At 43.3% G+C, this 13573-nt stretch overlaps 1 protein-coding gene across 2 annotated transcripts in view; it reads right to left on the bottom strand.

Annotated features, from left to right (window-relative positions):
- Positions 1-13573, bottom strand: part of PDLIM2 (PDZ and LIM domain 2) — a 46363-nt gene that overhangs the window by 2821 nt on the left and 29969 nt on the right. For both annotated transcript variants that reach the window (XM_039354285.1, XM_039354286.1), the window contains exons 7-9: positions 5045-5205; positions 1450-1595; positions 535-655 (exon numbers count right to left, since the gene is read on the bottom strand). In XM_039354285.1, coding sequence (XP_039210219.1) covers positions 535-655; positions 1450-1595; positions 5045-5205 — 428 coding nt within the window. The remainder of the gene's footprint in view (positions 1-534; positions 656-1449; positions 1596-5044; positions 5206-13573) is intronic.

Genomic DNA, 13573 nt, shown 5'->3' with positions numbered 1-13573 from the left:
TTTTTGACGTCATTCAGCGAGACATCCCACGACTGGGCCTTGCACCCTCCCGCCAGCTTCCCCTTTTGCTTCTCGGAAGCTGACTGGGAAGGTGGCAAATGATGATTGTGCGATGGCAGGAGGATGAAATTGTTGTTAAGTGTGAGCCAGTGCCCTTCTCTTTGCTTACCAGAATAACAGAGTTGGAAAGAGCCTTGGAGGTCATCTAGTCCAACCCCCTGCTCAAGCAGCAGACCTTATACCATTCCAGACAGGTGGCTGCCCAATCTCTTCTTAAAAACCTCCAGTGATGGATCACCCATATCGTCTGGAGGCAAGTCAGTCCACTAATTAATTGTTCTGACTGTCAGGAAATTTCTCCTTAGTTCTAGATTGCTTCTCTCCTTGATGAAGTTTCCATCCGTTGCTTTTTCTCCAGCCTTCAGGTGCTTTGGAGAAGAGCTTGACCCCCTCTTTTACATGGCAGCCTCTCAAATAGTTGAAACGGAAGGCCTTCCCCTCTTTTCCAGTCCCTTAAGGATTAGCCATACTCACGTGATGGGGCTGTCACACTTCTCACAGATGTGCAGCTTCTGACTGCTCCCTGACACAGCACTGCTGACCGGCTTGTGCAAAGTGGGAGAGATCTGGCTGGGGAAATGGGTTGCCGTTCCCTCTGTCAAAGCCATACAGGAGGTACATTAGCAAGCCGTAATTAAAAAACATTACTGGTTTTAAAGAAGGTACAATCCTATGTATATTGACCCAGAAATTAAGTGGGTTTTTTTTTTCTTCTTCTCAGCGAAAATCACTCCTGCAGCCTCAAAAGAACCATTTCAATTGAATTCACTTTTCTTCTTTCAATTTCAGTATTAATAGCCATTTCAGGAGTGCGCATTTAGCAGGCATACATAGGTTTAGAAGGGAAATATAATGGTTTATAATTTTCTTGTTTATTTCCTTTCCTATGAAGTCAAAGTGGCATCCATCAGAAACATCCATGCCCTTACCCTCTTAGAATTACCAATTAAAGTCTGCCAGCTGAACGTTTCGGCTGACTACTATAGTCTGAACTAGACCAGCAATAAAAGGAACAACACTTTTATCCCATGAGATTATTATGTGGAAGCAATGAATTCTACAGGCCGACCCATCAAATTTAATGTTACCAAGTTTCTCATTTTTCCAGCTAGTTTGTTCTATCTTATTTCCACCCCTCCACTTGTGATTTTGAAAAGAGCATGGGAAAACAAGCCCATTTTATGCTATCTGTCCTACTAGAAACATTTCCCATAATCTAATCATATTTTGCAAGTATGTATTTCCATAACACACGTGATAAAAAAATCACTACAACAGAAAATGCTGGATCGGAACATGTTTGGATTAAAACGCAAAGCCAGTTGGCGCCGTCGTCTTCCGTCCTTATATTCATAGATACATGCCCTCTCCATCGTCTGCCTCTTTCACCTTTTTCATCCAATTCCAGAGCCACCTGGAGCAAGCGAAAAGTGCTGGACTGCCGTGGTGCAGCTCTTGTTTCACGGTTTTCCTGCATCAGCTTGTACACCTCCGAATCTCCTTCCAAATGGTACATGGTTGGCTCGGTATCCAAGCTAGAGACACAAAACAGGTACAGTCAGGCTTAGGATGAAGGAAAAAAAATACCTCAAGGAGGACAGGACAAACTAGTATTTCACCCTTTTACAGTGCCTGAAAGAAAAGGGATGGTTGGGGCAGACCAAAGTAGGGGCTGGGGGCAGTCCTTGTAGGCTGCTCTTAAGTTCCAGGTCTCCAGAGGTACAGATGTTATCATGAAGATACTTCTTTGACAATGGAACACATGTAGGATGCTCCTTGCTCCAGACAGGACAAGATTTCAGAAAGTGACTTCTCTATCCTGGTTTAAAGTCAGACAAATGCCCTTTCGATGATAAAGAAGTATCTCCAGTACTTCTGCTCACGACATTTTCCTCTCTGAGAGACAAGATCAACCACAACCAGCAGAAGAAGTCAATGAAGCTCCAAACAGGCAAATGGGATGCTAGCAGAGGGGCTCTCCCATTAGCTGAACCAAGGAGAAAAGCTTATCCCATCCAGATGTGTCCTTCAAAGCTCTTCCAGATACCTTGCCAAAAGGAAATGGGACGTTCTGTAGAAGCACCCGTGTAAGGCAGCACCTGTACCGCTTCTTTCTGCCAGAACCAGCCCCCAGAGTGTGTAACCAGGTTTAGGAAGGTTGAGAGTTAACCCTCCTAGCAACAGCTAATCTGGTAGCCCTCTCACCACAATTTTTTTTCTTCCTCCGCTCTTCAGAGTTGCTCAGAGTCGGATAGTCTTGCTGTCTCTCCCGTTCTGAAAGCACAGGCAGAACACTCCCTCGACACACAATCCTTAGACCTGCCCCGTCTCGACCTTCTTCGTCAGCAGCTCTGACGAAGTGTGATTAACCCTCACACTTCCTGGCCCAATAAATGATGCTTAGAAAGTGCATTTTGCTGATGTGGAAGGCTCAGACACACTAACAAAGGAAGAGGGCTTCCTAGCTGGAAGGGAACTTTTCCCTAGCGCCAAAATGAGTAAACACTCCTGGACGGAAAGATGTTATCTTCCTTTGCCCATCTCCAGCAAAAGATCCTGTGGGAGATCAACTGCCAGCCTCTCTTGAGAAATTAGCAACATTTCACGTCATCTGTTCTGATGCTCCAACTACTTGGTGCAGGGGTAGGCAACCTTGGCTCTTTTATGACTTATGGACTTCAACTCCCAGAATTTCTGAGCCAGCATGGCTCAGCATGGAAACCTCTCCCTTTCCCCTCAGCATGGCTGGCTCAGGAATTCTGGGAGTTGAAGTCCACGAGTCATAAAAGAGCCAAGGTTGAGAAACACTGCACTAGTCCAGGGGTAGGCAACCTTGGCTCTTTTATGACTCGTGGACTTCAACTCCCAGAATTCCTGAGCCAGTATGGGGAAATTATGGCCCCCTTCATGACTCGTGGACTTCAACTCCCAGAATTCCTAAGCCAGCATGGCTCAGCATGGAAACCTCTCCATTTCTTCTCAGCATGGCTGGCTCAGGAATTCTGGGAGTTGAAGTCCACAAGTCACAAAAGAGCCAAGGTTGCCTACCTCTGCACTAACTTATAGTTTTACTATCTTTACTATCATTGTTTGTGAGCAGGTGTTCTATCCCTGAATAATGTCAGGAGTCAGTTGCCAGTTTTCTGTTTTGAATGGGTAGTGAAGATTTGAAAAACCTTTCTCTAGAAAGGCCACTGAAACAAATCTGTGCTGAAGAATGAACAACAACAACACACACACACCCCAGGACCTGCATCTTTGGTCATCTGAAAACATACGATACAGACTTAGATAGAAGCTGAAAAACATCTATCGAAAAACAAATCACACTGGACCAGCATGGCAGATCCTGGTCCATAAGCTTCAACGAAAAGGCCTCCATCTTGCAGTGGGCTCATTTGGACTGGGCATATAACAATACGATTACTTCGGTGTACAAACTGCACCCTGACAATGACTACGTTCCTATATTTAGTTCAAGGCAGTCGCACCCAAACTCTGTCAATCGTTTTTTATACTGCTTCTTGAAGAGACTTGTATCAATAATAAAAAAAGAGAAAGACGCACATGCCCTTCCTTTTATCAATAAGGAAGGAACAGAATACACACACAAAGGAAGGGTGTGGTTTGGCAGTGCAAAGATGGAAGTGGTGAACTCGACAATTCGGTTCAAAGTAGTTACCTTGACTGAGCTACTAGACTAGACTAGAGTAGACTAGACTAGGAATAGACTAGACTAGGAATAGACTAGGAATAGACTAGACTAGACTAGACTAGACTAGAACCTTTTGCTTAAGAATGGTAGGAAAAAAGGTCACATCAAGTGCAATTCATTTAGCAACCGCCCTGCTTAATCATGGAAACTGTATCCCAACTGTGGTCATAAACTGAGAACTACTTGCATGTACAAAACTGCCAGTCATTGATCCACTGAATTTGGTCAGAAAAGTCAAGATGGCAATCATAATAGTGCAACTGAAGCTCCCCCCCTTCTCTCTCTCTCTCTCTCTTGTGTGTGTGTGTGTGTGTGTACATGTACATTCCTGATTGCTTTGCAGGTCCAGAGTTAATGATGGGAGCCTGAATTCCTGGCACTAACCCTCAGAATGATGAGATTCTTCCTAAGACTTTAGAAGGCTGAATACAATCAGACCAGACAATCAAACTAAATAAATCACTGGTTTGACTCCAGGAGCAAAACCAGATCCAGATGTAGCTGATCCCCAACTGCATCCTCTCACAACTTGCTCTTACTTCAAAACTAATTTGAAAGCTGGAAAGGGGAAGACCTTTAACCTTTCTTTCACTCCATCGCCCTGAACATATTCTCTCCCCTGGCTCCTCAATAAAAAGATACGGTTGGGAAAAAAAAATAGTTACAATAATTCATCTATTTATTTCTCCCACTCCTCCATGGAACTTGGAAAGGCAATTTAAGTCTTTTTTTTTTTAATAAAAAATCCCAACTACTACAACTACTTTAAAGTAAAGTAAAACGTGTTGGAAGATCTACAGACAGAATTTAAATGTCCCCTTTTGGCAATCCCTCCATTATCTTAAGTAATTATTATGGCCATTCAGTGCCAAGCCAGCATCATTTCTATTCGGCAGAAGAGGAAAAAAAAAACTTGTTAGGAGCTTCCAAACAAACTACAGTGTGCTATGTTTTGAACAAGTATCTCCTAGGGCAGGGGTGTCAAACTCGCAACGTCATGTGACGTGTCGCCACGTATTGCGACTTTTTTTCCATTGCAGGCAATGGGGTGGGCGCGGTTTTGCTACGATGCATCTGGTCCATGGGCCAGCAGTTTGACACCCCTGTCCTAGGGCAAAAGTATTCAAATCTGACAACTTTAAGACTTCAATTCCCAGAATTCCCAGAATTTCCCCAGCCAGTCACGAAGTCCACGAGTCTTAAAGTTGCCACGGTTGGAAACCTAGATTCTCCTACTTAATCCGTTAGAAACCAGGCAAAGTCCATTACCTGTAACTGCGGTTATAGGAAGGTGGACCTCTTTCCTGGTCCTTCCTGATCTCCCAAGGGTTGGAGTACGAGTATCCACCAGGAGATGGAGAGCCGTTTAATGGAGGCAGCACTGTCACTGGAGACTCCCTGGAATGGGTGAAGTTCCTCTGTTCTTGTATCTGACGTAATGGAAGAGAGACAGTAGAATGACATCACATAGAAAAGGCCACTAAGATTGCCAAGAAAGAGGACTGCCACAATCAATCACAAAAGCGTGGTATTTTGCAAATATCACTTTTTGTAACAGATAGAACTAAACTCGTATCATTCATTCATTCATTCATTCATATCCCACCTTTATTATTTTTACAAATAACTCAAGACAGCAAACATACCTACCGCTCCTTCTCCCTTTTGTTTCCCCCACAACAACAAGAATCCTGTGAGGTGGATTAGGCTGAGAGAGTCACCCAGCTGGCTTTCATGCTTAAGGCAGGATCTGAACTCAGAGTTGCTCATAGAAACTCCCCAATTACAGGTATTCAGCTTTGCAAACTTTCATTATTAACGTCCAGGGACCAACCTGTTTTCTTTTTAGGAGGGAGGCTAAATAATGGCGACAAATTCTAGAGATGTAGGCACGAGGCTAAAAAACAAGATGGATCCCTGTGCATTTCAGCAGTCAGTCCTACAAAAATATACAATAATCTCGCAACCCACATATGCTCCACCTAGAGTCTAGACCAATGATAGTGAACCTTTAGAAAATGCCTAATTGATTCTGCTTGTGTGTCTGACACACACACACACACGGACAAAAAAGAAACAATTCCCTATCTCTCCCATATCTAGGCCACCTGAACAGCAGCACTTGGCTCTGAGTGTCGAAAAATGCTGGAGTGTCATCCAAAATGTCATGGTGTGTCAGTTCACCTTTGAACGCAAGTCATCACTGTCCTAGACCCTAATTAGAAACAAAAGATACTGAGGGCTAGGTTTAACCAAACAATTCCAAATTCTGCATCAAGAAAAGATTTAGCAACCTAAATAAACGATGCCAGGGTTAGATAAACAACCACACAGAAGGAAAACGGGACAATGAAAAGGGATGAGGGCCAAATGTCTCACACACACACACCCCAAAACCACAGGAATGCAATCTGCCCAACTGGTTGTTAAGATTTCAGCAGGCATTACCAGCAATTTTTCAAATAAATCTTCTCAACCAGCCACAGAAGCTAGAAATGTGTTTTTACAAAACCCTGCAAAATCCTGCAAGTCCCAGGAGGCCAACCTGCACATCCAATACACCTGTCTTTTCTGCGCCCCTGTAACTGTTATGCACACACAACCAACACAAATGGTCAAGTTCTATCAAGTCTAAATGTTCACTGTAGAACCATTTCACCCTTATCCTGCAATCCTTTGATAAGCCAAAGTCTTCCCTGCAGGGCAGAATGCAAACTTGCTGTTACGAGTACAATAGTTACTGCGTTTTTGAGGGACATGAAACATAAAGACAGAAAGAAATCTTTTTTTTTAAAAAAAAAAAAAAACTTTTATCACAAATCAGAAGGAGATCCTCATCAGTGCCGGTTTAAAAACTATTAAAAGCATGTGTTTGAGAAAGAAAGGTACCAAAGATATTGGCTTACACCAGTTTATTATCCATAGTTTATTAAGACTAGCCAAAGGGAAAAAAAATCTTGGGAATTCTCGACACTCCCACCATGGACCTTGCGGGATTCTGAACATTTATTTCACAGCCAAATGCAATCAAGCAGATAGGGAAGACTGACCTCTACCTCAAAGGCACATCTTTGCTACAAACTTTGTGTAGACTTTGGAATGTGCTTCTATTTAGGTCTCAGTTCCCTCCTTGTAGAATGCCAACTGATGGAAGGGTATCGCACAGCAGTGACTGCTAGACACTGTTCAGAGACCGCCACCACAGCCCCACCAAGTCAACTACAACGAGACTTCCCAGGGATATCCATGGGCTTTAGAACGCACGCATTACCTCACCAGAAGAACATCTGCCATTCATTGAGAAGGTCTTTGAAACAAGCTACATTAGATAGTATTATCAGAACAAAGACAGCCACTTGTGCTAGGGAGTAGTCAGATTGGCTCTTGAATAGTGCTAAAATTAAACGTGTAACCCACGCTGAACTCATTTCCTGAAAGGGTGCGTGTGTGTGTGTGTGTGGGGGGGAAACACATTCTTGGATAGATACTCATCCTTCAGCTCCAAAGTTAATCTTTGCCCTGAAGCCTTGGGTGGACCTACCATATCTGATGGGGTAACATTTAGTACAAAAGTCAACCTGCTAGGACTTTCCTTCACTCCTGACCAGAAGAGGGCACTCGTATTTTGGAAAGAATTTTTCCAGGGCTGATGAGAACATCAGGATAGTCAAATTAGAAAAAGCTATAGCAGCAGCAGCAAAGCAGAAAAAGGGAGAGTGAAAAGTCTGATCCACTGAATCTGGGTGGCCACCGAATATGCTAATTGGAGAAGGCAGCTTAGGCAATATTAAGGATGGTGGTGACAACAGCTTCCAGGAAGATGGTATTTAAGATGGGAAGTATCAGCAGTATTGAGGAAAGTTGGTTGAAGTTTTGCAGGTATGAACCCTGCAAAGGATCTCCCATCATTGTTTGCTGTAGGCCCCAAAATTTGGAAGTTGTCTTCCAACTTTGGAAGTTGTAGCAACTTTGTTTTAACCCCTATTTCAATCTCCCATCTTAGCAAGAACTATAATTTACTTTCACTTTCTTAGAAATTTGTTATCAAATTGATACCTGTAGCTTTGGTTGGTCTATTGCCTGTCTTATCAAAAGCAATTTCCCTAAAATGCACCACTACTAACCGGAGCTGGTATACTAAACTGATCAAGTCCCATGAGTCCAACTTATTTTCCTTGGCTAGCATGGGTGCCACAAGAGATACAATATCCTTTGCGCCAAGTAGCCCAGGCCATCAACCCTGTCAACAAGACTGAAGCTCAGTAGCAAAGTTCTGCATGCTGAACAATCTCAGGTGGGACCCCCAGTGTCTTCAGGTAGAAGTACCAGAGAGAGATGATGATGGAAAATACCTTCACTTGAAATCTTGGGAGAGTCTGACTGAGTCATCTTTCTATGTTCAATACCAATTTTACTCATCTTTTTCCATTCCGTCTTAGAGAAGCTGTAGAGCAGTCATGGCGAACCTTTTAGAGACTGAGTGCCCAAACTGCGACCCAAAACCCACTTATGCATCGTTGGGTGCCAGGGGGGTGTGGCCCATTGGTGGGTGTGGCCAATTGGGTGGGCGTGGCTGCAGTGGTAACAGCAGATTGGGTGGGACTAAAAAGTTCAATCAATCAATTCCAACTTTGCAAGATCTTTTTTTTCCCGCAAGAAGTTGAAATTGACTGATTGATTGAACCTTTTTTTTTTGTACACAGTGGCGGAGGCCTAAAGCGAAAAGGTTTTATAAAACCCAGCTGAAGGCCTAGGACTGGGGAGACGGCGCGCGTGCCCACAGAGAGGGCTCTGAGTGCCGCCTCTGGCACCCGTGCCATAGGTTCGCCACCACTGCTGTAGAGGTTTGGATTCTAGTGTCGACAATATTAAATTGAAAGTAGGCCAGATAAAATCACTCCTGATTAAGCAAATAGCTAATAGCAAAATGAGTAGTTTCACTAATGACTCAACCTTTTTAAAAGTTCTGACTCCTTGACAGAGAAACTAAAATGCTTTGGTGACTGCTGCGTGGCTCTAGGTTCCATGGCTTAATCTGTGCCAACTCCACCCATTTCTAGCCCCCCCAAAAAGAGGTGGCTGTGATGACACATGCCATAGTTCTATCATGACTGAATTATTAGAAGTAGCTCCGCATGGAGCTGCCTTTGAAATACATCCAGGAATTTCCAAGGTCCTATAATGCTGCAACCTGACTCTGAACTGGAATGAGTCATTATGAACATGCAACTCCCCCTAGCTCAGCGTTCATGATTTACTTTGGGTCCAATTCAGAACGCTTGTCAGGTTCCAATGGCTTAAGGGTGGGGCTACTGAAAGGACGGTCTCCTCCCATATTAAGCTCCTTGGCTCATTAAGATCTTCTGGAAATGCAGAACTAAGCATTGTTTTCACAAGACAAAACATCTGGATGGAAGCAGAGAGACCCCCCCCCCCCGAGATCTGACTAAGGATGGTTGAGAAGGCCAGAGGGTTTGCACTATGACTTGCAGTAGGGGGTCCTGCTGGGATATTTTAAAAACATTTCTTTGTATTGTGCAGAAAATGGCACAACTGATTTTTTTTGGGGGGGGGATGATAACATTTGCTTAATTTCAGCGATGTAATTGGCGAGAGCAGAAAAGAAATTGCTTTGGGGCTACAATTTCTCCTCCCACCCTGTAAACCATTATATGCTTGAAGAACTCGCATGAATGAGGATTGTCTGCAAGGGTTCAGGATGGAGCCTTTGAGAAGAGAATTCTCACTCTCCTTTTTAAGCCATAAAGGTCTATCATAGGTATGTGGAAGAGTCACATTAGTGGACTTGTTTGCAAAGTACACAGGATGGAGTCAGGCCTACATTCCTGCCTTGTGTTTTCACTGCTCCCTAATTCAGTTGGCTAACCCATCCAACACATCAAGGAATTGCAGCTTATTATTATTCTCCCCTTATTCCTTTCAACTGCCAGAACAGTTTGGATGAAAAAAGTGTGAATGATTTGCTAAGTGGGGATCTGATAATCTAGTATGATACCATGATACCACACTGGCTCATATATTTTCTAACATCAGTTTTGGGACTTGAGTTACCCCCAAATCAGACTCTTCTCAATTACAATCACAAAGCTCCAATCTCTTCTTCAGTGTTTACATTTTTGGGTTTTCAGACCAGCCTGTTCTTCTCCCGGCTCCTGATTTGAGCCGTTTCTTAGCTAAATACCCCCCACCAGCAAATTTGCTTGCCAATAGAAGCTAGGAGCATTGTGATCTGGGCCAGCTGGCAGCAAACCACATCCATTTTAACTACCCACATCAGCCTCAACAAAGCTTCCACATATGTTTGAGATTCAGCTGGCTGCTGCAGAGGATTTATTCCAGCATCAAACAAAAGGGACCACTGGAGGCCTACCAGTGAATGCATAATATCCATCGCAGCTCTAAGGGGATACTTTATCCTCTCCAGTCCTATGTTAGCCTTAGTAAAGTCTGAAAGATACTCCTGGAAGAATCCACCTGAATGAAAGTTCTGTACTCAGGTAAACATAAAATACAGAATAACAGAGTTGGAAGGGATCTTGGACATCTTTTGGTCCAATGCCCAAGCAAAAGACCTTATACCATTCTGGACAATTGGCAGTCCAAGCTCTTCTTAAAAATCTCCAGTGATGGAACATGCACAACTTCTGGAGACAAGCCCTTCCACTGATTGTTCTCACTGTCAGGAAATTTCTCCTTAGATCAAGGTTGAATTTCTCTTTAATGATCTTCCATCTGTTACTTCTTGTCCTGCCCTCAGGTGCTTTCGAAAATAAGTCAACACCCTCTTCTCTGTGACAACCCCTCAAACATTGGAAGACTGATATCTGGTATCACATCACCCCATTCGTTCTCTTAGGCAGGCTAGACATACCTATTTTCCTCCATTTTATATGGTGCTCTCCCTTTTCTGACACGCATCTTTTACTGCTTCAAGTATATTGGGGTTCTTTGCCCCGTCTCTTTCCAACCTCTAGCAGCTTCTTAATCCAAAGACATATTTTTGCTAGACAAATAGTAAATCCTCCTTGGCACTCCAGCTGCTCCTGCTTAAAAACCTTGGAGACAGAAGGAAAAAAGAAAGTCCTCCCTAAATAGAAGCAAATGTTTCTGGGAAGGGCAGACTGCAGGAGACTTGACAGAAATGCACCCATCAGCAATGCATATGATCTCCTTTAGCCCCTCCATCCAAGAAACAAAGGAATCTGTAAGAATAGACAATTTCAGAAGAGAGAGTCTAGTCTAGCCTTCCCTAACCTGGTACACTCTGATCTATTAGGTCAGAAATCCCATCAAGCTGAGTGGCCTCCTTTCCTCTCTAGTCAGGATCTCTGAGTCTTGGATCCCAGCATACCTACCTATCTTGCACACCTATAAAGCTAGCTTCAGGTTAACCCTCTTTCATCAATCTTCTCATACTGATCTATGAGCTTTTGTTAAATCATTTCCATTTTTCTTAAGAGACCGGTAGAAAAAATTTATCATTCTCTGGAATGCAACATATCTTCTGAGTTTTCCACAGCATCTCCTCTAGCAACTATTTTGGAGGCAATCTTAAGTTTGCTGCCTTTTTATAACCTATTCTGAACTAAAAGATGATCATTTAACTGGTCACACAAGGAGAGGACAGGAGAGCTACCAGTCTACTAATACTACCGTGTTTTCTTGAATTATGCCGGCAAAATTAAGCTGTCAGTAAAGACAATAAACCCCTGGTGTATCCACATTTGAGATACTGTTCAGTGAAGGTTATCCCATCTTATAAAGGGATAAATGTACAGTAATATGAAGCCATTGTTGGCTCATATGTTAGGAAGCTCGGTTGACAATAAACAAGCCCACGTTTATTTGAGATCCAAATGCTGCTGTGTGATAGGGTGAGCTCTCGTCATTTGCTCCAGTTCCTGTTGACCTAGCAGTTTGAAAGTGAGTAGATAAATAGGTACCAGTTTTATGGGCTCATCAACGGAGACATGATGCCACAACTGGGCATCCCCTGGGCAACAGTGATGTCATGGGCCGATCCTTTCAACCCAGAAGCGCTTGGCTGCTTCTAACCCGAACGCAAGCGACTATCCTGGAAAACGTGCAAGAAAAGAGATACGCACACTTTCCTTACGAAGAACTGTCTGGGGCTTTAGTAGACTTTAGGATCTTTTAACGGCCCAAGGATGCATCTAACATTTTGGGAGACTGAAGATTTCAAACCAGATGGGGCAACCTTACCCCATATGCAGTTGGGAATGCTTTTGGAGAGGCTGTGATATGCCTATTTTTGAGAATACACTGTAATGTTTCATTTATTTCTCATCCCCAAATGAGAAAGAAATGCTGCCTCCAATTTCTGTAATCCTGGTTAGAAGGGCTTTCAAAGACCACGCAGAGAGGAATGGACAAGGAATCTGTTTTTCATTTCCCATATTGCTTTAATATATGGTCACTCAAGAAAGCGAATTGGCAATTGATTCAATACCGTCAAAATAAATCTTCACATAAACCTCAAATCACGTAGGGAATATTTTGCCACAGAAACAAAATGGCTACTGACTTGGAGGCCTAGTTCTTTTCTTGTCCCCCCCCCCTCTTTCTTATTTATTTTCTTTTAATGTTATTTTTTAAGATCATAAGCCCAACAGTGGGCTTTCTACATTAGACCTTCAACCCTTCTTCAGGCCTCCCTTTGGGCTGAAGGGGCTGAAAAAAATGATTCTGAATAAATAACAACAAATTCACAAAGGAGGCATGGTTTTTCACTTGCTACATGGAACCTCATGTTTGCTGAATGTCACTCAGTCAAGGCCACCAGCTGTGAATGCTTTTAGTTCAATCCTGGACTAAATGACTCTTACATTCCCCTATGTATCTCTCTAGGCACCCAAACTATCTGAATATTATGAGAAAAAAAGGACCATCTATAGCAGGGGTCTTCAACTTGGCCCTTTTATGACTTGTGGACTTCAAGTCCCAGAATTCCTCAGCCAGGCATGTGTGGCTGAAGGAGGTTCCTCCTTGTTCTGAAACTCAAGCTGAACAGAGCATCAATTCCCATGATCTCCCTTTCTGAGAAGTTGCCCTGTTAAGGAATTTTCTGGGGGAAATAAGATAAAGGAGAACCAGCCAGGCCCAAGCATCAGCTCATTAGCCTCCAACCCTCAAATCTGAGCCCTCAGCAGAAGCCAACTGCTGGGCTGGGAGGAGGTCAACCAAAACAGGGCCAAGAATTAAAGCAAATAAATACTGGAATGGAAAGAAAATGATGAGGAGAAAACAAGACCTTGTAGAGCTGGGATGAGTAAGATGCCAGCTGGCAAACAGTGTGTTTTGGGCCAACCTCTCCTCCCAAAAATTTGGGCTTGAAAAACAGCCCCAGAATATATCAAAAACACAGACAGGCCAGTCCCTGGAGCCAAAGCAAGCAAACAAACAAGAGCTCCAGCCCAAGAGCAACAGCTGAGGAAAATGCCAGGCCACACGGGCATGGAGACAAGACCTCAAAGACCATAGGAGGAGAGACAGAAAAAGCTCCTTAGGAGGGCAGAAGCATTCCAGAAGATTGCCCTGGGAAGTTGGCTTACAAACGCTGAAAACGTCCAGTACAATTGCAGGAGAAAGTGCAGTCAAGGAGTGTATCTATATTGTGGAAATAATCATAATGATAATCATAACTACAGTCAACAACAATTAGAGCTTTCAATGGTTCCGAGAGTTCCACATTCATTAACTCGTCATCATTTTCACAAAAAGACATTTAGTGACTTCTCTTTAGTTGACTTCTCTTCC

This window comes from Crotalus tigris, unplaced genomic scaffold (genome assembly GCF_016545835.1).
Source record: "Crotalus tigris isolate CLP2741 ecotype Arizona unplaced genomic scaffold, ASM1654583v1 scf7180000018549.3470463, whole genome shotgun sequence".
Lineage (NCBI taxonomy): Eukaryota > Metazoa > Chordata > Lepidosauria > Squamata > Viperidae > Crotalus > Crotalus tigris.
This window is presented reverse-complemented; position numbering and strand designations above follow the sequence as displayed.